Here is a 24,466-nt window from a genome sequence, read left to right as displayed (position 1 = left end):
AACACATGTCAAGCATAAGAATATGTGTGGAAACTTTCAGGGGTTTTGCTCGCAGGCAAGTTGCCTGTGACGCCGTAATTATGGAACTATTTGTTCAAAAGTCACAAGTTTGCAGCAGAAAAACATAAACAGGCACCCCAACCCCGAGGATTCGGATCACACGACTGGAGCCTCCCTTAACTTGGACGCGCTCATCAGAACGGCCCTCATTAGAGCATGCAGACCGGCACACTGCAAGGAAACGGCGGCGGCAGCTTTGACACCGTCCACTAATCAAACACTTATCTGATTAATGTGAAGCATTAACGCTGGAAGCAGCCAAGAGGCTCGTGTTTTGTTTGGTTTGGTTTAGATTTTCTATCCTGGCAGCTTGAGGAAACTGTTTGAGGTCCTGCAGTGTTAGAGTAACAGACAGAGAAGAATGCAATATAGTTGGTTTGTTGGCAAACCAACTACCCCCTGCTCCCTGTGCATACAATACTGTAGCCATTAAACTGGCCAGACTGGCAAGGAGGAGCAACCAAGAAGCCGATTGCAACACAGATCTCCACATACTCCCCAAATATGACTTTGATGGAAGAGTAGCAAGACGAAAGCCTTTGTTGAAATAAAGCCACAAGAAATTCCGTTTGGCGCCTCTAGACGCAGTAAACGTGTAGAAAAAGTTGCTGAAAATTGTTCTTTTTCACCTCCAGGCAAATAAATGCCATCCCCGCTAGTACACTTACGGTAAGACACGGTGGTGGCAGCATTATCCTGTGAGGATGTTGTACTTCGTGACTGTCAGGGAAGTTGGTCAGGGTGGGTCGGAAGATGAGTGGAGATAAAACACTGGATAATCCTGGAAGAAAACCTGTGAGAGGCAACAACAAAAAACAGAGACGGGACGAAGCTACGCCTGGAGCGTTTAATCGGATTAATCGTGATAAATCGATTATTGAAATAATTGTCAATTAATTTAGCAATCGACTAATGGTTGACTGGAGAATAGAGACTTTATAAAAGGCAATTTGTAATAAGAACATTATAATCAGAGAAGTAATTAAGCCAAAGCTTTGTGTTGGTCTATCACAAAAAAATAAATAACAAAAATATATTGAGGTTTGTGGTTGTGACTATATGTAAAAAGCTTTAAGGCGTATTAAGAAGTTATTATTTTTTGGAGATTTTGATCTCTTGTCAGATCAACGCTAGGACATTAGCAGTCCAGTGTGTCGATGTTGATCGTGATCGCGTGCCAACGCCTGCTCACCCACCTGAAACACAGGCTGACATAGAGGTCAGCACACATAGAGAGGCTCCCTTTATGATAAAGGTCAATCATGTGGCCCCAAAGAGGGAACTTGTTATTTGGGGAGTTAAAAAGAAAACGGTGAGCAGCGACGTCCTAAAGATGAGAGCATCATGTGTGAAATAAGACAACACACTGTTGGAGGGCAGAAAACTGCTGGCAGACGATGACTACTATCATTTAACATAACATGCTAAATCTTAAATGTTTGCGTGATATATAAAAGAAAATGAGACACAGTGTTTTGCTACTAGTTGTCAAAACAAGGCCATCTAGGAAACAAGACCCAATATTTCACAGGTCAGTAAAACAAATGTCATTAAAAAATGGAGGGAGGAAGTATGTCAGTTTTGCTAGCTTAGTCAAACGGTCATGTAGGAATTATGTTTGTTTCGGTTCAGTTAAAACAAAGTGTCTCAGGATGCATATATGTCGGCTAATGGAGCTGTTAGTTATGGCTACTAGTCTGCTTGTAGCGTAAAGCCGACACAGAGCAAAAAAAAAAAAAGTGGTTTTGAGTTGTTCTTCATCGGGTTTTCTGCGTTATTTCCCGTTTCTGTGGCTCACTTCACTAAATTAATAATACGTACATAAACAGGTTTCATTTTTGAACGAAATTGTTCTATTGCGGCAGCGCGGCTATGGAGAGCAAGTACAAAATCGTCTTTTTTACCCTCCGGCATTGTGCGCATGCGCAACATTTCCGGATGTAAATTTTGCGGATGTAAACAATAACATCCGTCCATACAACCTGTGTGTACATTGGCAACTGAAACAAAGCCACCCTTTTTAGTCACAGCAGCAGTTCGCATTTTTGTTCATCTTTTTAGATTCCAGACTGTGAAATCAATACACAGACATTTATTTATTTATTTATTTAAATGACTCATTAAAGTCTGATGTATATGGGCTCCGTTAAGTCATAGAAAGAAATCCAGCAAGTTCAGAAGTGCATTGTTGCTTTTATGCATGTAGCTTGTGTCAAAAACAAAATGGGCTTATTATCTGCACAATTTTGCTGCTTTGAAGTAGTTTCATTCATTAAGACTAGCGATGGACTAGCACTGTTTTGTAGTATGCTAGTTGTTACATGAAAGTTAAAGTACTGCATGTTCCATTCTATTTCTTAACAGGGTACTTGAGTAGCTTTTTGTACTTCTACGGAAAGTTTTACAGCTCCATAGGCTTTAGTTGAGTAGAATTATTGTCATACAATATAACATTACTGTCACTTGAGTACAAACTTTGGCTCTGCTTGTTAACACCTACGTTGTTACAGTTTTTCGCCTTTGAACATGCAGAGGTACCTTTGATGTCACCGAGGTTTATTGGGGGGTTAAAAAAAAACCGGTTGCAAACGGTACAGGTATCGTTTAAACGTCTGCAACAACCATTGGGTACTTTCTGTGTAGCCCCTTTATCCCCCACCCCCCACACACCTCTGTACGTTGATAAGCGCCTCCTGTCTGGAGCGACCCCCCCTCCACAGTTCGCCTCTTACGCAAAACGCAGCCGAGGGTTGTGATTTGCTGAGCTGAGCCCTCCCTCTTCGATGGTAACTTATTACAGGAGTTTGCAGGCGGAGCTGCTCCCCGCGAAATAAATTGCGAGTGGTACAATTGGAGGAGTCGGGTACGAAACTGTCCTTTCGTGTTTCCTGTGAAGGACAGTTAACAGTCGCAGCTTTTTTAAAAAAAAAAAAAAAAAAAAACTCCGGCGAAACCTTTCCAGAACGTAAACCGGGCGGATATTTCTGTGGAGGTAACATGGCTGGGAAAAAGGAGAGCGACGGCGGATGGAGGAAATTTCTATGGAATTCAGAGAAGAGAGAGTTTCTAGGACGAACAGGGGGCAGTTGGCGTAAGTACTCCATTTTCTTTTTTTTTCTTTTTTTCCCTCCTCCCTTCATTGAACTGAACCAGTTCTCGTCAGACGTCTGTGGCGAAGGATGGCAGCCCCGACGTTATTTCAAGGGAGAATGGAAACCATTTTTTCTTCTTCTCCTCATTTCCTGACTCTGCAGACAGCCAGCACCTGTTAGAGCACGGTGGCTCTGACACGCCGAGTCGTGACTTCGGTTTCAGTGCAGACTGTGGGGAGAAGTTTCTCTGCTAAATCCGTGACGAGCTCATCTGTAACTCCAGCCACCAAAACACGAAACCGGTTTCCTTCGAAGAGTTTGTCCCGGATCAAGAGTAGTGAAAAACATAAGCTGATTAATAAGCTCGATGAACCAATCAACTTTCGCTTCAACTGAATTACATCTCTGCGATGACGGCTTAATTATTTATCTGGATTCAGATAGGGTTCACTGATAATACATCGTAATAGACAATGATCACCGTAGGCGTAGCCCATGTCGTGCCAGTCAATTATTGCCCTTTAGAAAAAGGTCATCTTGAAGGACAGATTGTTGTGGGCCAGGACCGTCCACTAAACGAGTTTGGCTTAAATGTTTGCGATTTCCTCCACGGTTTTAATGGGGGGGTTTTTTCCCACCAAGGAGAAGTAAGCGGAAACAGGGGATATTTCTACAGTTATAAAGCGGATGGCTAATTTTGCTAGGCCCCGTCTTTCTCTCATAGCCCGGATTATTGAATCCAACTCTAGATAATCGTTTTAGCGCTGTTTTCAATACTTTAAGACGGATGTGGAAGCTCGACTAATGCGGGCAGATCTGGGGGATGATTTGATAGGATAGCCAACAGTCGTTACACAGTCCTAATTACTGTTGCTAAACCGTTTTACCAATTAGAAATGATCCGCTTTAAAAAAAATATATATATATATTATTCGGCTCGGGCGGCGAGTCTCACGGTTTGGGAACACGGTGCTGTGCTAGAGAGCCGATCACGACTCACATGTCTCCTGGGCCGCCCCTCTGTCTGCCTGTCTGTCTCTCCCAGCTATCTATTTATTTATTTATTTATTCATCCCCCCCCCTTTTCAAAGACGTGAGACACGGGTCGGCACGCTTTCCGCAAGTTTAATTTACAGAGCTTAATGAAAGCTGGAGGTACACAAAGCCTCATTCTGTGAGGCGGTGGGGAGGAAGAGTCCGAGCAGTTGTAGACGCACCACCAATGGCGAACTCTTGGGAACTACTTTTCTGCGCAGATTTCAATCAGCTCGTGTCACTACAGAGCTAATGTTACCATGCCCGCAGTTAGACTTAGCGAGAGTCCGTCCTGTGTTTGTTGTTGTGGAGAGGTGGGGGGGGAGTGACGCCCCATTAGCTAAAAGTGTCCACTGAAAGCAACAGGTTTATCTGTGGCGAGCTTCAGTAGCAGAGAGGGAACTACGGCCCGCCTTTTGAACTGCCCTCACTTATTTCCGGCTAAGAGTTTGTTTGTGTTTTCAGCACGTGAACTGCGAGGAGAGGTCGGCGACAGTCTGAAAGAGGCCCGTTATTTCGTCCCTACATAGACATGTCTGTCTAAATCGGCTGTAGTTTCAGTAGCCTGAATACTTTTCTGAGCTTTAACAAACGCGGGGACAGATCAGCGGGGACGGTCCCTGCGCAGGACAGCACGCCGCGGCAGGCCGGTGGGGGGAGGGGCTCTCCATTCAAACTCTGCCTGTCAACCAGACGCCCTTCTTGCCCACAACTCCGCTTCTGAGACTATTACAGTTTCCGATTTGTTTGGCGTTGTTTTGAAACTCGCTCATCTGGAATCACGTAAACCAAAAGCCATAAGAACAATTTTGGTGTTTTTTTATTTATTTATTTTTTTACTATTATTAGTATTTTACACAGGATGTTTCATTTCACAGCTGGAGATTGATTCGCATCCGCCTCTGGGACGTTTTGTGCCCTCTTTGACCATCGATGATTTAACGCTATTTTCCACAATTAACTTAGCTTGAACGGAAATTTGATTATGTGATTCCAATAAACATTACTCACCAGCAGCAGGTTGCTTAGAGATATATTAATATAGAGTTATATTACTGAATCAGAACCATAATAAATGCAAATTGCATGGAATATAGAAGCTTTCTAAAGTATCGTATGCTGAAATTTAAATATACATAAAGTTAGAACATTTTAGGATGTTGAAATTACTGATAGAAAGAGAATTGTTGAAGTTCGTGGAAACAAAACAAGTTGCTTACAGGCATAAAATGGAAGAAGGCAGAGACGGAATTTGCGCCAAAGCGGGGTACGACTTGGTGAAGAGGGTGACTTTACCCAGAGCTGTTTTATTTAATAATGTTGCTGAGGCAAAATTTAATTAATAGAATTAATAAACAGACAATTGTTCAAAACCAGTTCCTTCATTCGTTGAATTCATGGGTACAAGAAATGCAACAGTCGGAATCGGACAAATTCCTTGATCGGCTCTCGTTCATGACCTTCCAGTGCTGCAAAATCCCAAGTTTTTTCTCCCCCTTTCATTAAATGCATCTAAACTAACAACTTCCACTACGTTGGAATAAGATTAGATACATTAATGTATCTCATGTTGATACATCAATGTATCTACAGCTTCTTTGATGTAGATACATTGATTCTGCTGTGTTCATTTTCTTGTTGGATTCTAAGCTATTGCCTCTATCACAGTCCTACAGCACCTCATGTTTATTTTTAATGCTCCTCAGCCCTTAAAAGTAAACATATGATCTGCGTCTCAGATCTCTTAAGACCACTGGAACTCAGTATCAATTAGTTAGGCTGGGTGTTATTGGCGGCTTCACAAATTTTATACGAACATATTCATGTTTGGGTGACTCCAAATTTATGTGTGTTTTTTTTTTTTTTTTTTTTTTGGAAAGTAAACAAAAGTTGACCTGGTGAGATCTGATTGGCTGGCTTGCCTGAAAAGCTAATACATGAGGAGAAAAACATTTGTTTTTGCAAATTGCCTTCACCTTTTCACAACAGGCAGCGAGTGGCACAGTGTTGGAGAGAGAAATAGCTGTCGGCCTCCACGTGCGTGGCATGTCAGCATGTCTACAGTTACTTCCTGACAGGTGCGTCACCGCGCCAACGACAAGTTCAACTCTCTCTAGAGGCGTTTTGTACCCCCTACCTCCTTTTTTTCTTTTCTTTTTAACCCGTTCCCAACTCTAGAGTGCTTCTGATGAGATCGTATCGCTCAAAAACATGTCGGCCTGTTGCGTTCAGACACGTGCGGGACGAATATCGGAGCCAAGCAGAGAGCTGGAGCGGGGTAGGGCCCAGTGAGCCCGCTCATTCCCCTGCTGTCTGTTTGGAAGAGATTATTGTTCAAGAGGTGGAGGCCGTTGACTCGCCAAACCGGTTGATGTGGACGAGAACCTGGAAGTGGGGGGAAGAGTTTCAGAAGGCGCAAGTGGGGAAGAGGAAACAACATGAACTCTGGTACAGAAAGAGTGTAAGGGTGCAGAGCGTGCTGGGTTTTTTTTCTCCTCACATCTTGACAAGGTCAAGTTTAGGCAACACAACAAGCTGACCTTTTCTAAGCATTGCTTTAAAGACACAACAACGTTTGATCAGCGGTTCTGTTGAGACTTGACAGTTTTAGCTACCAAGCAAGATGAACTGAACCTTTACAGGGGTGATTGAACAAAAAGACTCCTACCAAGCAGCCAACAGTGGATGCACACTGTAACAGTAATGTATATCCACCCCAGCTCCCCTCAATGAACCTTAATGAAACTCTGCCAACAAGGGAAACTAATAAGATTCAGTCCACTACAGGAACATAAATAAAGGAGCTCTTTGTTTATTGAGGTGAGGACAGCGTGTTTTATCCAGGAACCTGTTGGAAGCGACACGTTGGGGGTCGGTGAAAGGGGGTGTGGGGGTGTCCACATGAGAGCGAGCGGTGGCGCCTGACAGTGACTCAACCCGTCGCACTGGAAGCACGACTCTGCAGCAGTTATGTAATTGGAGTAATGTTTGAATCGGGCTGGAAGTGTGGAGAGACTCCTTTCACCGCCAACTTTGGAATGAGGAGAGTTTTAGCTAATTAAACGTGTATTATTTCTCAAACTTCATGCTAGGTTGAGCTTATTTAAAGGAAAAAATGAAAAAATAAGTCTGAGGAGCTTCAGCTGTTAAATGCTTCGCTATGTCCATAAAACAACAAAGGGTTTTAAGAGCTACAGTCCGGATTAATGAAGTAGTTGCTGACTGCACTTACACAATATATCAAATCGGATATATCACTGTCATAACAACTAGGCCCTGTCACAATAACAGATTTTACTGGATGACAATTTTGTCCCAGAAATGATTGCGATAAGCCATAATATTGTCATTTTTGGACCATCCTCAACTTGTATGATAATAATCACAATGGATTCCTAATGCAAGTACTCCCTCTCAAAGATGAAATCTTGGATTTCTAAAGAAAACATTTTACAACACACCTGAAAAACAGTTTAAAAACCCCTAATAAACAAATAAAACATGCAACACAACAGTAATTATAAGGGATTATGAAGTCTCAATAGCTAAAATTGCTCTCAAAAGATAGTAATCATTCAGCTCAAGACAGGGAAAACAGACAAAGGCAGGTAGTGCAAACCAACTACTTCGTCCTGAGGGTCATATATTTGCAGCGTTTCTCAAAATGGCGGCTTTTCAACGATATTAAACGGGAGCGTCTCTTTATCGACTGTTTATCGTGCGATTAATTGATTTATTGTGACAGGCTTAAAAACAATGTCCGATGCCTATAGCAATGTGTGATGCCAGTGTTTGCCTATTGCACTTTTTAAAGCCATGTTTTCATTATTTTACATGCCAAAAGTATATGAATTGGCCAGTTGTAATAACCTTTACTACTCTAGGTTATAGATTCAGTAATGGTGGCGAGAAAAAAAAAAAGGATTTATTTCAATCAGAATTGCATGTTTTCCTAACACGGTGCAGTTAAACTACAGATTTTTATTCCTCCCTAAGGACTATAAGACCTCAAATAAAAATATCTCAAAAGGTAAGTAGCTCTGATTCCAACAGAATATGAAGAAACTTGTACACATTTCTGCATCACAGCATCTAGGTTAAATTCAGCTCCAAAAAGTGCATCAGAGTACAAACATAAGGCAGGTATAGACCTGTAACTGGGGGAAATTGTTGTTTTCAATTAGAAAAAATCAAAGCTTTTTCAGCATCTGATGCGACTGATGCTTCTCTAACCGTCGGCCCTCTCTCCGCCTGTTTCTCTTTCCAGTTAAAATCTTCCTGTTCTACGTGATTTTCTACGGATGCTTGGCTGCGATCTTCATCGGGACCATTCAGGCTCTGCTGCTGACAATACACGAGTTCAAGCCCACCCACCAGGACAGAGTGGCTCCCCCAGGTAAAACCGGGAACTTCCGCCCCTCCCTCCCCCCGACCCTCCCTCCTCCTGAGCGATTCGCCGGTCGCCAAACGACGGCGCGGTCGGACGGACGGCCGCGGGAGAAAGAAAAACGGTTTAGGTGTGCTTCTAAGCAGCAACTCTATCTCTATTTCTGACCTCGAACAGGCTCAGCCATTTTGTCCTTCACTCTCTCCCAGCCAGTCAATGGTTCCCCCCTCAGGCTGCGGGAGAACTGAAACGATTTGGGATTGCGAGTCACAGCAGCCTGCTTTTTACACGGAGAGCTTGTTGAACATTGTTTAGAGGAAAATAATGCCGTTTCTCATCCCTGAATGAGCTTGTATCCACCTCTATGAGGAGACGGGGGGGATGTTTAAAATTCGAACGCTGCCGTTGCATTAGAAGCATTTAGAAAATCTCCTGCAAGCTTAGAGAGCGTTTTTCTTTTTTTCTAAGTTGTTTTCATAGGTGCCAAGCCTCCTCCCCAACCCCCCACACCTCCTCCACCCCATCATGTTGCGCCAGCACTTGTGTGCGCAAGCACATGCTTCAGCCTCTGCGGTATTTTTAGCAGCCATTGTAGACGGCCGGCTCCGTTTTCCTGCCGCTCTCAAACCACCGACAATCGACGAGATCAGCAGAAGCCTGGCAGAAAGTGTTGGCCTGACGGTGAGCTTGAAGCAAGCTTCCACTAGAGGAACGAACAAGAAAGCAGAGAGACTCTTCTTCCTTTTTTTTTTGTTCTTGAGCTCAACCCGCCTCCCACTCTGGGGCTAAAAGTTTCCATTGTGAGAGAGAGTGAGAAAGAGAAAGAGAGAGAGAGGGAGAGCCACACGTGAGAGTGGATGGGTGGGGGCAGGGGACTGGTGAACTTTTCACAAGTGAGATTCTGACACTCTTCTCTCTCGCCCGTCCTCTTGCTCAAGTATATGGCGATGCATAAATCCACCCAGCGGTTTAAAAAATAAAAAGAGGAAAGGTTAATGAAAGTTGTCTTTGATTGCTGTTAGAGCCCATCTCACTCTGCCCCGGTGCCACGCCTTCACTTGGGAGCTTTTGTGCGCGAGGTCTGTGGAAAATTACCACTCCCAGGAGCTGCCAGAGACCATCCGAGGAAAATCCCCAAGACCCTGCATTGTCCTAAGATAAAGAGCAGAACCTTGCTACAGCTTTGTTTCCCCTCCCCACCCTCCCACAAATCATTAATCTGCAGTGGTTTTGTTTTGTTTTGTTTACATATTGGTTATAATTTTCACTGATTTCCTTCTTCTTACCCAAACTTTTTGATGTTCCTCAGGTCTGTCACACACGCCCCGCTCCGACAAATCTGAAATCTCTTTCAAGATAAGTGACCCGGCCTCGTACGAGAGGTACACCACTAGCATGAAGGCGTTTCTCAAGCCATACAGCAAAGAGGAGCAGGACAAAGATTCGAATTATGAAGATTGCAGTGGCAAGTATCCGGGGATCGTCACATTTGATTACTGACTGGCGTGTGACAATTAGCTATGGAGATTTGGCCTTTTCTCACATCAAACATGTTAAATTCTGGATTTAATATGTTTTTTTTTTTAATGTGTGTGTGTTTTGATTCACTATTTGCAGAGTCCCCCAAGACATACACGGAGCGTGGCAAACTCGAGGACGATCACGGAGTGAGGAAAAGTTGCTATTTCTACAGAAGCCATCTTGGAAGCTGCTCCGGGGAAACCGACGAGAGTTTCGGCTTCAGTGAGGGAAAGCCGTGCCTCATCGTCAAGCTCAACAGGATCGTCAATTTCAGACCAAAGGTGTGTGTCCCGTGCATGGAGCTGCTGGTTCAATCGTTTTTCCCTTTAAAAGATTAAAACCAAACCGCAGGTTACGGTATTCAAAGTCAGCTACTCTGTGAGTTTCTCCCTCAGCTTCATATGTTCTTTAACATTCGCTGCTGGTTTGTATCCCCCCTCAAACAAGCTTTCTGCGTAGGGAGGTTGACTCTAGTGGAAGCGGATAGGGCCACAACAGTTAGCACAGAGTCCTGTCATCCTGTCTCGGAACTGAAAAATGCAAGAGAAGCTTTTTACAACACTTCAAAGGTCCTTCATCTTAGCACAGTGCACTGCTAATGCCACAGCAGACTGACACAATGACGCTAGATTCTCAGAGTCATGGCGGCATTTACACCAAAATCTCAAACAAAAAGCCAGTCAGGATATTCAATTTCCATTTCTCAATTAGGTGTGATCGGCTGATTCTATGTTTATTTAAAGCTGCAGTATGTAGTTTTTATATACAATATATATATATATATATATATATATATATATATAAAGTTTAACTTGTCACTATGTCATGAACATACGAGACAGATAATCTGAAAACAAAGTCAAGCTCCTCCACCTCCTCCTAGTGTTACTGTTGCCATTTGCAAAAATGCTGTCGGTCAGAAACAACCAATTAGCAAAAGGGGGAGGGTCTTAGAGCTGTTAATCAACCTCATGTACCTGCTGCTTAATGTGCTAACGGTGGACAAGCAACTTACCATTCCAGGTAAAAGCGTTTATCTGCAGTTATTGGTGGTTATGCTAACTAGCCTTAGCATTCATCAAAGGCTCCATTGTGGGGAAGTAGCAGTAGTGTAGCGGAGAGAAAGGAGAGTAGGAGCGGCATGTACACAAGGATGTGTGACAGCGCTAAGACCCTCCTCCTGGCTTTGATTGGTGTACATCTGCAGATGAGTTTGATCTTTGCTTCGGGAGTGATTTTGTAACCTAAAATATTTCCAAACACCAAGATTTGTTTTTCTTAGAAGGCACTGAAGGTTATTCAGCCAGTTGGGCAGCAGTGCACAGAAACAGATTTCAAAATCCTGCAACTGCTGCTTACTTAACAGGTTGTTGCTAGGTAACCAGAGTGTGATGCCACCATCTGGCTGGTTGTGAGAGGTTGAGCAGCTTTCCTCTGCCTGTATCCCCCAGAATGCTGTGCGAAATGATTGAAAATTCTCTCAGACGTATTACCTGTTGACACTGATCACGTGTCAATGGCGATACATATTATTATCGGTTCATTGTCCAGTCTTTCTTTCATGTGTGTTTCCTGAGCATAAATGTATGTAGACCTGCTCAAAAGAACATTTTGGAGCATTTCATGCACATGATTGATTTACGTTTATAAGTGTAGCCGCTAGGATTCAAATTTTAGATGCAAAACTGACGGGAAGCAAATGCTGAATAAGGTGTAATAATGTGTGAGAAGCACCTGGGCGATTGTTTGACGCGGCTGTGGGAAAGTCGGTGAGTTTTCCACGCAGCGCGGTTATGATTTTGATTCAGGCGGTTGACAGAAACATGCTTTCGCCTAAAGGGGAAACCCGGCAACATGAAACATTAAAGTTACAGGTTTCACACACACATTACGTCTCAGACGTTCCTATGAGTGCACTGAAGCTGCAGGTCAGCGCTGCAGCGAGCATGCTTCCTGTTTCCTATTGCATCATGCGACTGCTGATAGCATTGAACACTTCTGTAGGATGAGTTCAATTATTGTGCATCAACTAGTTTTTAATAGGCTGAACAAATAAGCCAATAACAATACTTATCACCGTAAACACATGCTCAATATCAATAGATAATAAGTCTGACAGAAAGGTCAATAATATCACTGAACTCCGAGCCAGAACCGCACAGCATTCTGGGGGATGTAGGCAGAGGAAAGGCTTTAGCTGTTCAACCTCTCGTAGCTAACCCTAAGCAAGGTTGGGGGTATCAGCTAACTCTCTTGTTACCTAGCAACAACCTGTTGAGCAGCAGTTTAAGATTTCACTACCGTGCCTCATAACTGCTTAAAATATATATTTTAAAAAAAAAGTGAACTCTGTAGATAAAACAGAAAAGGTCACATCATCAGGGAGTATTTCACATATTTAAAACTAAAGACTAATCAATAATTATTGATATTGACTGATACAAAATGCTTATCTGTTTCTGATGTTGTCCAGCCCTAGGCTGAATTTTTACTTTTACGACAAAAACCGTCAGTGTGGAATTCTGCTCTCTGTCTTTAGCCTCCTACCAACAACAGCACCCTTCCGGATGGTCTGAAAGGCAAAACCTTTGAAAACTACATCCCCATTCACTGCAAGAACAGGGTAGGTTTGTGTATTTCATTACTGCCGTTCAAGAATGACCATTGGTTTGCAGAACCAAGGGCTTCCCTGCTTGTTGGTTAGTACTAACTCAGTGATTCCCTTCCACAGAGGGAAGAAGACGAAAGCAAGATTGGAGAGATCAAGTACTTCGGGCTCGGGGGGCTCGCCGGTTTCCCCCTCCAGTATTACCCCTACTACGGCAAGCGGCTGCATCCCAATTACCTGCAGCCTCTGGTGGCCATCCAGTTCACCAACCTCACCTTGAAGGAGGAGCTCCGCATCGAGTGCAAAGTTTACGGCGATAACATCGACTACAACGAGAAGGACCGCTATCAGGGACGCTTTGACGTTAAGTTCACCGTGAACTCGTGACCCCAGGCACGATGAGCGCACAAAAAAAAACAACGTAGAAAGATATTCAAGAGTTCAGATTGAAAAAAAACAAACAAAAACACACAAAAAACAACCACCACTAGTCTTTGAACATTCATTATTTACAGGACCTACACTTAATCCGTGTGCTTTACACTAGCTTCTCTCGTGTTTTCTGTCCAGTTAGAATGTAAAATACGCAAAAAGTGGAAAAAAAAAAAAGAGGTAGCAATAGCAAATATTTATTCTACTGTAAATGGGGGGGAGGGTAAAAGAGAAAAATAGAGAAAAAAAAGAAATAATCCTCGAGCCATGGGATGTTCATCAATTACTGTAAAACTGCAGTTTCACTACTGATGTGTAGCGAGTTGTGTCTCTGTCCCCCCATTGGTGTTTCATCCTCACGTGGTCTCTATATATTTTTGAAGTGTCCAGAGTTTGTAGGCTAGCCCCGTCGTGATCTCCTCTGTCTTATGTCTGCTTTAGTGGTCCAAGGTGTGTGTGTGCACGCATGTGTGTGTGCATGCGTGTGCGCTCGCTCGCTTGCTCGTGTCCGTGCAGGCGTCTGTAGTTTATGTGAGTGCGTGGAGTGTTTGTCAATGTGCTCAGACTAACTGAAATACTAGCATGGTACCCTGAACCTCGAAGACCCATGTGTTGAGTAAAGATGACTGCGCTCCATCTTATTTGGTTTTCTTGCATTTCCTTATTCAAGTTCGCCGTAGAATATGTTTGCTCAATTTTTCTTTTTCCTCCTCCGCTTCACATTTAGGTTTTTTTTTTTTTTTTTTTTTAGACGACAGTTCTGTTTGATGCTCTTAACATCAGTTCATTCTTAATAGTGTAAAAGCTTTGTGGGTCCAGCCTAAGAAGACTGTCACCTCCATGGAAACCGTGGCAACTCAGTGCTTTTGAAATCTGCTTTGCTGGAGACGTCACGTTCCGTGACGTAACTTACTATTGAATGTTTTTAGCCATTTTCATAATGGAAGAATTTTATATTTATGCAGTTGTAAATTTTTTTTCTTTTTTTTTTCTTTCCTTTTTTCAACGTGTGATGTTTATGAATCCAATACCAAAGTTGCTGGTCTAAAAAGTTTGAGAAAATCAGAGGCAAATGCAGTATCATGTGTAATAAAGATGTTGTAGTGGGTGTGAAAAAAAAAAAAACAATACTTAATTCAATGTTTGAGATCAAAAACACACATCAGGAGTCTGATCTTGTCACTTTATTTAATCTGCATAAAGCTGAAACAATAAACGGAAAATTGAGACAACAGTGAAGTCCTTGTGGTGTGTGGTGAGTGAAGCGTGTTTCCTCCTTTGCTCTCATCCGTCCAAAATTCTGAAGAAATATTGCACCTGGAGAAGATATTCCACGTTACTCTTATTTTCACCAACAAATGTAAATAAATAAATAAATAAAACGGAGTTCTTAAAAAAGCACAGAAGAAAACAGCTTGTTCTGCTTTGCGCTGATGACATCACAAGAGGCCCAAGAAGTACAGCTGATCCGCCGGCGTTACGACACAAAGGACTTTTAACTGATTTCTACACAGATTCTGAAAATGTGCCGAGTTTCATTCCCGCCAACCCTGATGCTCAAAAGAAATGTATCAATAATTTTAAAAAAAAACATGGAATCAGTGTGCGTCTATGTTTTTTTAATTATTATTTATACATTTTCCTGCAGCATTCCCACACAAGCTAGTAAGTACATAGCTTTGAATTGGAGAATCAAAAAATTGAAGTGAAAGAAGAGGGAGAAGGGAAAAACATAAATAGAGGAACTTAAAAGCACTCGGATAAGTTTCCTTACGCCTTATGTGATGTCATTAAAGGCACGATTTTTCTTTTTCTTAGATTTTGTCCTCATTACATAATGTTTCAAACCAAAATGGCAGAAAAAACAACAAACCTAACGGAGAGTTTGGTTGATTTTATGAGATATACCGGTTAGCACGCTGCTAAATGTTTCTAGTGTTAACATCTTAGTACATTTGAAATAAGACAAAACCAACTTACAAATAACGTTTTAGCAAGAAATAGGAACTTGCTTTGAGTTAATCATTCTTAGTTAATAACTGGTGGATTATTTCACTTATGGGAAAAATGTCTTGTTATAAGTGAAAGTATCTGCCAATAGAACTGGTAGTTTTCCATTAATATTAATATTAATCAATATTTACTTAAAACAAGGTCTTATATCTTGCTGAAAAGTTACTTGTAAGTTAGTCTTGTCTTACTGTCAGCCAGTATACCAAGATATTTGTGCTAGGAACTAGACCAAAAGTACTTGGTAAGACTTTATGCTTTTGCAGTGCAGCTTTAAAGGAAATGTATCACAGTATTATCTGAATTAATTTATCTAATTCAGGTGTCTGACATCACACGCAGTAACACTCAGCCCCTCTCCTCTGCACAGGCCCTTTCTCGGTCACTCTGTTTCCAGTCTTGGGAAAATGGCAGCCCAGTCGGCCACAGGCTAATGTTTAACAAGGAAGCGTTTGTCCTGGGTTACAGATCAGGAGTTCTCCCGAACAATGACGTCCGATTGGTCAGACCCACTGCCTGCGAAAACAATGGTTTTGTTTCAAATTCCTCTGCCACTCTTGTTCTCCTCAAAACCAGCGTGATCTGAGGTTGCCCCGGCCCACAGAGCGGAGTCATGGGACTTGTCTAAAGACGCGGCTTCACAGAGTTGAGGGCGCTTTGTTCTTGGACGAATGCAAGGTGGCTGCTTATGCACGGGGCCGTAAGACAATGACGAGACTCATTGGTGGGGGTGAGAACAGTCGCGCTGATGGAAACATGTGGGAGTGGCATAAGGAGTCTAGCAACAGCACACACACGCACCCCTCCATTTTTTTCCTCTTCTTCTTCTGTTAGTCATGCTATGGCCACACAATTCAATGTACGTTGTTGGCAGTTCGTAATTGTGAACAAGAAGAAAAAGTATACCATTCCTTCTTTTACGAAATGGAATCTGAAAAGTGTGGAGTGCTTTTGCGTTTCACAATTAATCAATACTCTCATGCGAAACATGATGCTTTGCTGTAAACCAGATGAGATGGAAAACTGACTGCAGTTTTCCATCTCATCACCGATCTTTAAAAAGCCTGACCGGCTGATTCTGATTCTTTTTTTTTTTTTTTTTTAATTGCCTGAAAAGTAGCTAAATAAAGCAACTGGGCCTGTTACGATAACTAATTTTGCTGGACGATAAAATGTTCCAGACGTTATCGCGATAAACGATAATATTGTTGTTTTGAGACCAGGTAAAATACTGGCAATGACCTCGTAATGTGAGAGCACATTCTTTTGATAAACTTTAAATTTTAATGAACACGCCACACTAGAACTGGAAGACATTTGAAATGTCCAAAATAAGTAAACAACAGAAACAACAAATTAAATGAATTATGAAGCGTCTCAAAACAGAACTGTCCTTCAAAAAAAAAAAAAGGGCTGGTTGAGACCAAAGTCTCAGCCTGAAGACTTTTATCCTCCAGTTTTTAGCAGAAAGAGAGAAAAGAAGAAAATGCTGAATGGAAACGATTGAGCTTGTTTTAATTTAGCATGTGATTCATGGATTTGTTGCTTATTGCAGCAGGCTTAACAGTGACAAAGTTGCTAAGTTGGCAACAGCGTGCGACTGCTGTCAACAGAGCATGTGCAGATTCAAATTCAAGTCAAAGATACTTTATTGATCCCAAACAGAAACTGAATGTTGTTGTGACTCATATTAGTGGTCAAGGCTCTCATGGGAGAGCAAGAGGGGGACAGTGGATGATTTTTGTGGGGGGAGATGAGATCAGCTGAAGAAAACTGGGGCACCTCTAACCTAAAACACACTGTGTTCCTCTGGGTGTGTGTTTAGTGTTTTGCAACCTTTTCATACGTGACTTGTTGTAAATTAGGTGACTTCTGAAGGCAGGTGGTTGGAATGGATTTTATTTTGGGGCATCACACAGCAGCAGATTTGCATTTGTGAAAAAAAATAAGGAATCAGAAAACGATGCATTGTTTTCCCTTTTATTTCACTAATATGTTGTTTTTTTGTAACACGAGAAAATGTAGGGAAACCAATAAAGCTTAAGGGTTATGAATAATTTGTGTGTGTGTGTGTGTGTGTGTGTGTGTGTGTGAGACCCACCTCCAGAACACCGTCCTCTGGGAGGTCTGTGCAGTGCACCGCGTTCCTCACTTTGTCTTTCCCATAAAGGCCGCGCAGCGTGTTGGGACGGAGGTGCCGTGCGATTTCCTGTTGCATGAAAACAGCCTGATTGTTATATCTTTCCTGATGAACACAAGGACACACCGTCCCATTGTCATTCGGCTGAGACTTTCAGCAGCAGCAGCAGCAGCATCTGGTGACACACGAGCCGGCGTCCCGACGTCAAACTCCTGCGTGGATGATACAGCTGAGGTTGGAAACTGAACATCCTGTCCTCTTGCTGCGCTAATAAAACTGTGATTACTCAGCAGCTGATCATGTGATCCTGGAGGAGAAGTTAAAAAAATAAAAATAAAAAAAACCCCAACAAACACTGACACGCAGAAAAGCTTTCATGGACTCCATGGGGGGAGAGAGTGACTTAGACGGGATATTTTGGTTTTAGTTTTATGTAAAGCTCACATAACGAGCGACAGCACTGGACTGAATGAAACATGACACATTACAAACCATTTAACTCTTATTATTTCTTTAGGAAACTTAACATAATTTCCCATATATCAGTATATCACAAATCTGCCCTACAGCTGCACAGGTGGTTTCCTCTCCCTTCTTCTTCTTTTGAGTCTAAATGTTTCCTTTCAACGTCAGACACTCCCAAGGTCAAAGCTGGGCTCCGTTGCCGTGCGCGTCTCCAGGAAATGCAACCCTCCCCATAGCGTCTGCCGTAAGAGGGAGGGGCTGCTTGTGAATAATTCATTTACTAAGAACACTGTTGACTCCCTGTCCGTGGAAATCTTGGACAATAACCTTTGTTAATAATCTTTGACAATAATCTTGGATAGCCAGTAGTAAGACGGTTTGGAAATGTCCCAGAAGCCTGAGGGGATGTGAAATTTTCCATGTTTAGGGTCGGACTGGCTCGGCTCTTAGAAAACATTTTCCTGCACCCTCCATAACTCTGTCTGGGAAAGAAAATACTCTGAAATCCAACCTGGTTGAGAGGAAAAACAAAGATAAGATGGAGCTTCAAGGACTTCAGAGAGACCACTTGGTTTTATTTTAGCTTTTTTTTTTTTTTCTTCATTGTTCCAGTGTCTCTCTTGTGTTTCATTTTCAACTCGAATTAATGAACTAACATAGCGTCCATCTCCCTCCAGCTCAAACTGAGCCAGTGAACCAGAAGGTTGCCATCGTCTTCAGGTTTATAAACCTGTTAGCTGCTCGGTGACAGGCTAACTGCTATTAGCAACACAAGCTAGCAAGCATGTATTTCTCAGCATTTTGTGCCTTTAAAGTGCAGCAACATGTTTACCTAAGAAGGTATGACAGTACTGTGTTATTTTAGTAAAGAGCAGCATTTGTCTAATGCTTACTATATTCCCATAAAAAGGCTCTAGTCCAAACTCCAAGAGGCCAGAAGCAGTACTGCACCACATACCGACTTTTTATGGAATTTAACTTGATGGCATTACTTTTCCTTTAAGACACTAATCTGGACTTTTTTTCTTTATTCTTTAGCAAAAACTAAAATAAACTAGAACAATTTACCACTATGTTCTTAGGGACATTAATATGGATTATTGTTAATACAATTTACTCCTGTTGTAAGCAGGTCTTTTGAGGTCATCCCCACCCAGCTAGCAACACTTCTAGCAGTTTTCTATCATTCCCAAGAACTATAGTTTCTCTCCGTTTGATGAGTACTTCTTGTGTTTAGAGCTGCAAAGATGGCAATATCTTTAGAAAAACAGACAACTTCTCAGTTTTGATGAATACCTGCAGTGATTTCAAAAGAACGATGATTTTATTTCTGTTTTAAACTGCACTAAGACAATAGCGTGTTTATAGAAACACGAGGGATTAGTAAAATGATGCTATTTGTGGAAAATCTATGTAAAAAAAAAACAGCGCATGGCCGAATACAATGAGAAGGAGAAGCCTGTGGTTGCAGATTGTTGCTCAATAGAGTCTAGAGGGCCACATAAAATGTTATGGCAGACCGAATTTGGCCCTGGGCCTCGAGTTTGACACACAACTAAAATAAATCCCAGCCTCTTCAACAACAGAGCGTAGAGCTTTAAGAAGGGGTTCAAGTCCATCTCATCTCATCATGCTGAAGGGGCAGAATTATGTAAAAGCAACTCTTTTTTTTTTTTAGCTTCATATCATGTTATAATGTTATTCCCTCATCAAAAACATACCTGGAGTTTTGCCATGATATAATAGAAGAGCCACGTTGTGATGACTTCCTGAGGGCGGAGTTTCAGAAACGACCAGGAGTTTTAAAGGAGACAGAGGCCCAATTTCAAGGCTTTAAATTACAAAGTCAAATTTCTTTTAAGTCATATTTGATATACAAAACATTTTAATAATAACTGGAGTTACTTGATTATGATACAAAATGGCACTACGTGCCTGGAAATCACATAATATTGCCTCTTTAATAGAAAATGTAATTTTTTTTCAGTTTGAATGCCAACATGTGTATTGTGTACACTTGCTAACGGGGAGAGCAGTGTTTTAAACTTTCCATATCAAATATCAGCTGGATCTCATAAAACCAGCAAAAACAAAGATTAGCATAACTCTTAACTTCTGTCTTTCAAGGTCATATTCTGCTGTTAACAGTTCATTTGAAAATCAGTATTATGATGAGGACATTGCATTAAGAAGTAAGGTGAAAACAAAGAAGGACATCAGCTGTTGGTCCTCTATTGATTAGCGCCGGGCTGCCTGCTGCAGCCTGGACGTGAAGCGCAGCCTCCTGGAGGCCTGTCCAAGCTGCGCTTCAAAGGGACGGGAGAACAAATCTGCTTAGCAGTACGAGGACGAGACGCCGCTCCCTGCAACCGCATTGGCCGACGACGAGGCGCGCTTCGGCACAACGGACCAGGGTTCCTGTAACTGCGACCACGTGTGGACAGTAAGGACTTAGAAGTCACATGGCTGCCCAGAAATGTCTGATGTCCTTCCCACCCTGCAGAGGTCAAGGAAAGGATGTCCATGGCGTTTACACACACCCACACCCCCCCCCCCCACACACACACACAGTGCTTACTGATTTCAGTCAGGCGACTCACAAGGTGAGTAAGTGTTGAGAATATGTCTTTATACGCCTATGAAGCCTCGGTTTGAATCACCATATTTATGTACAACATTAGGCTCGAGTTTAGATCCCGACCCAACTGATTACTTTTATTTACAGGTCTGAGCCCTAAGTTATGATCAAGCTACAAAAATGAAAAAAAAAAATAAAATAAAATAATAATAATAAATTACGAGAATAAAATCTAAATAATGTCAGAATAAAGTTGTATTACTACTTTATTCTAATAAATATTCGAATATCTATTAGAATAAATATCCATTTATTGGAATATTTAAGTAAAATTACCTAATAACATTACTTAAGTAACATTAAGTAGTGCTACTTGATATTACTCAACATTAAGTAATATGATTTTATTCTCATATTACTTCGACATTAATTCAGTGATATTCTGACTTTCTTTCTTGTAATTTTATGAATTTCATTTTTTCTTAATAATATTATGTCACATAAAATAAACCCAACATATTATTTTAATTACAATTTTGCTGCTTTTCTGCTTTCAGCAGTGTAACGTCTCCTGTTTGTAGCCTTTGCTTTGCTCCATTCTGTTGCTTGTTGTGACAGCAGGGTGAGTCAGGTGCAAATCACCTGGCATGTGCGATGTGACATCTGCTGCGTGCGCGAGCATCGCGCTGCGCTAGTGACGGTCTGATTAGGTTCTGCTGCCTGCTTACTGTCTTTATTTTCCTAGACGATCATAAGTAGATTAACACAACTTCATATTGTGCTTTCTCGTTTGGTTTTCTCTGTGCTGGATGTTTTCCAGACTTATTAAAAACACGTCAGAAGTCCGAGCCCGACGCGACTGTCAAGCAAATGATTCTGGTCCGGCCTGCTTTTTCATTTAGGAAACCCAAACTCTACCACAGGTGGACTCCCTCTGCAGCATGGAGTTTTATTTAGGGGCATCGGAGTATTTATTATTTAACAGCAACTCTAAATTTATCACAGCGGCAGCAGCTGGTGTCATCTTACCTATTATGGGAAAGAAAATCAATAGGGGGGAAAAAAATGTAGCCTCCAGGACGAAGAGAGCCTTTTAAGCCCTTCGTTTTGTCGTCATTATGAAACCAATATATGTAACAACGGCCCACTGTTGCTTGTAGCAGACATGGCTTCCTCAGTCACTGATTTAAATTGGAAGCATTTACTTTTAGGAAAATCAATCTCTGTGGAATGCACTTCAGAACCGGTTAACAGGGCAGAACCGTGTACCCTGGCTCTCACATCAGGGCCCCGTCAAGAGCCCGATCCCGTGACTGACTGGCTGCGGAGCAAGGCAGCAGGAAGGCTTAGGTGTGAATCTGTGTGTGCAACTCCTTTTGCACTGGGATTGTTTACGTTCTCTCCAATAAGGAAACATTAGAGTCAATTGATTTGACCTCAGCAGCCAGCTGTACAGTCACGGTGATTCCCATCAGACCCGTGCTGTTTATAGATTAGTCAGCCGGAACAAATCCATAGCTTATTCTCAGCACAAATAACTAAGCCCCCCTACTGGTAAAAGACGCTTTGACCTCCTCATCCAGTCGCGCAGAGTTAGTTACAGAGAAAGTTCAGCCTTATCTCTTAATTCCGTAATAACGTCTGGAATGTCTTTGCGCTCCAGTCAACAAGAAAATGTTCCATACTTTGGGAGCCATCCAGACACCGCGACTTGAGGCAGCACAATCTAAAACAGGTGAAGACAGGGATTGCTAACGTTTAGGTCCGCGCTGAGGAAATGCTGCTGCGGGGAAGGAGGGGGCCAAGGTCACACGGTGATGAAACAGCTTGACCTCCCTCTTGGTGCGGGAAGTCTGAAGTGCTGACCGTCAAAGAGTCCTGAGCGGGGCGAGAGGCGCGGAACGGAACGGCAGCAGATGAAAGAGGCGACCTCTTCAGCAGGGTCAAAAATAAAGCAAAGAAATAGTTTAAGAAGTAAGAGTATGTTTTCAAATGTGCTTTATGTTAACTTCAGAGGGAGACGGGAGTGCAGCAATCTTGATTGTCAATTTTACCTTTATTCAGCCAACTTCACCGTTACTATTTTTTAAAAATATATTCTGCATGCAGGGCTTTTGTTGTATCATTTCTTATTTAACATGACAAATTTCTTATCCTGATAAGAATTTTGATTTATCGCTGTCATGACAAATTTCACTTATCGATGGTAAATGAAAAAGCAAAACTGACAGTATGATTGGAATTATTTTTGCCATTTTCTCCACTGTTTGACAAAATGATTACATGCGGTTCCTGTGTGCAGTTTACTGATATGAATCGCATTTTTTTTAAGTCAAGTGTCGTCCTAAAGAAGCCTGTTTAAAATGGGCAAGTTTTTCAAGAACAGTATTTGTGCTTGTGGAGTTGTAAAATGTTTTGCCATGCAGTCACAGCTACATAGTTACCTAAAAAATAGGTAACAAGTAGTTTTATTGTAATCTTTATCACTATCACAATAGCGCCACAAAATATTGTGATAAAATTAATAATAAGTAAAACATGGGAATTTTGGGGGGGTTAAGACCCTGGCAATATACAACATTCTAGTCTTGTTGTCGTACTGAAAAGTGTTATGAAAACATAGAGTGTTTCCATTGACCACAAAATTGCACAAATTGTAATTAAGAAAATTGAATTTGCTTAATGGAAACACGCCAATTTTGAAAAAACAAAAAAACTTTGGTAAAATCTTTTTTGCGCTAGCAAATGGCAATGGGGACATTTTTTTGCATCACACGAGTCACGTGATCTACTAATGAAAATAGGAAGGTGACAAACCTAGGCTTCATTGGCGCCATCTCTTTTAGGACGTAGTTGGACAATGACGGCGCGGCCTGCTTTTTAAATGACTTATCGCATGAGGAAAGTTATTCACATTTTAATTGCATTTCTTGTTTAATTGAAACACCGCAATTGTGAAATTACGTTTATTCGCCGTCAGCAGAATATTGACAGAGTTTTGTGCACATTTGTAATGTGACCCAGAAGTACCTGTTTCTTAACACTGTCGAGTGCTACAACCAGAAGGGTAACCTGATGCTAGGTTGTACAAAAATCAAGCAGTATATCAGCTGTTAACAGAGTTTGCCACTGAGCTCTTTGAGTGTGTCACAGATGGACAGAACAATGCAGGACACCGACGTGTGATCAGATGAGTCCATGTTTCAGATTACTGTCGGGATGAGAAAAACTAACAAAGTTGTTGTCACCAAAAGCCATATGTTCCCTTCAGAGTGACATATTTTTAGGATTTCAGACTCCTTAGAAGCTAAACTCTCACATTTACCAAGAAGGACAAACACAGACTTCTCCAACAGCATCAGTTAGCATGCTTACTGTCAAAATGTCTAAAAACCCTGTCACTAAAAATATACCATCACCTTCGTCCTGTTCTATTTTATTGCATGGTTTTCTCTGACTTTGGTGCAAGTGGTACTGATGGCACATGGGCTGAACTCTTTGAACTCTTTATAAAGCAAATATTAAGCAAACCAGCTGCATCCTGCAGCCTACTGAGTTGTTGGCTGTACATTGTACACGATCCAAGGCTGCGACTAAGTTTGAAATACTATTTTACTTTATCGCTGCATTATTACTGCAATAAATCTCAAGAGAAAATTATAATCCCATATTGCCCAACTCCAGCAGACAAAATGACAATAATTGTGACTTTTAGTGCTTAAAATATGTTCAAATTTGTTAATTTTAGCAGCTCAGTTGAAGCACTTTCTATGATAACGGTGTTATTTTTAGAGCAGAATTTTCTTTTGCGAGGCTCTGACAAGAAAGCCTGACCAATTTTAAAATGGTTTTTATCGTCACTTTATTGCTATCACAATAAATTCCTTAAATGTCATCATAGAGGTTCTGGTATTGCCCTCACCTGTTCTGGAGTCAGAAGTTGGTTCTAGAAATAAGATCAAGCCCAACTTATCAGTACTGTATGTGCACCTGAGAAAACACAGCTACTACAAACTAAACACAATGCAGCCATGTTGGAATTCTTGGGTTGGAGTTTGTAAGAACTGTACAAAATGTAATGTACACCTTGAAATGTGACTTCAAGGGCTCTTCCTGATCATTTATCTTACTTCAGTTG

The 24,466-nt window shown here is 41.7% G+C and overlaps 2 protein-coding genes and 1 long non-coding RNA gene across 3 annotated transcripts in view; 2 read left to right on the top strand and 1 right to left on the bottom strand.

Annotated features, from left to right (window-relative positions):
• The first annotated feature begins 2,872 nt into the window (after positions 1–2,872).
• Positions 2,873–14,367, top strand: atp1b1a (ATPase Na+/K+ transporting subunit beta 1a). Its single transcript, XM_028028783.1, has 6 exons — positions 2,873–3,151; positions 8,455–8,583; positions 9,884–10,039; positions 10,192–10,376; positions 12,635–12,718; positions 12,827–14,367. Exons 1-6 carry the CDS (start codon positions 3,058–3,060, stop codon positions 13,088–13,090), a joined length of 912 nt encoding a protein of 303 aa, XP_027884584.1. The 5' UTR covers positions 2,873–3,057; the 3' UTR covers positions 13,091–14,367.
• LOC114151520 (uncharacterized) lies at positions 3,158–8,138 on the top strand. The gene is made up of 2 exons (XR_003596951.1): positions 3,158–6,265; positions 6,366–8,138. It is a non-coding gene; the product is annotated as an uncharacterized LOC114151520 (long non-coding RNA).
• The window catches only part of nme7 (NME/NM23 family member 7), a 25,175-nt gene continuing 14,825 nt past the window's right edge, over positions 14,117–24,466 (bottom strand). Inside the window, exons 11-12 of the mRNA XM_028028780.1 lie at positions 17,247–17,354; positions 14,117–14,452 (exon numbers count right to left, since the gene is read on the bottom strand). Of these exons, the coding sequence (XP_027884581.1) occupies positions 14,420–14,452; positions 17,247–17,354 (141 nt within the window). The 3' untranslated portion in view covers positions 14,117–14,419. The remainder of the gene's footprint in view (positions 14,453–17,246; positions 17,355–24,466) is intronic.

The sequence above is a fragment of the Xiphophorus couchianus genome, chromosome 9 (assembly GCF_001444195.1).
Source record: "Xiphophorus couchianus chromosome 9, X_couchianus-1.0, whole genome shotgun sequence".
Lineage (NCBI taxonomy): Eukaryota > Metazoa > Chordata > Actinopteri > Cyprinodontiformes > Poeciliidae > Xiphophorus > Xiphophorus couchianus.
Note: the sequence above shows the minus strand (reverse complement) of the source record. Positions and strands in the feature narration are given on the sequence as shown.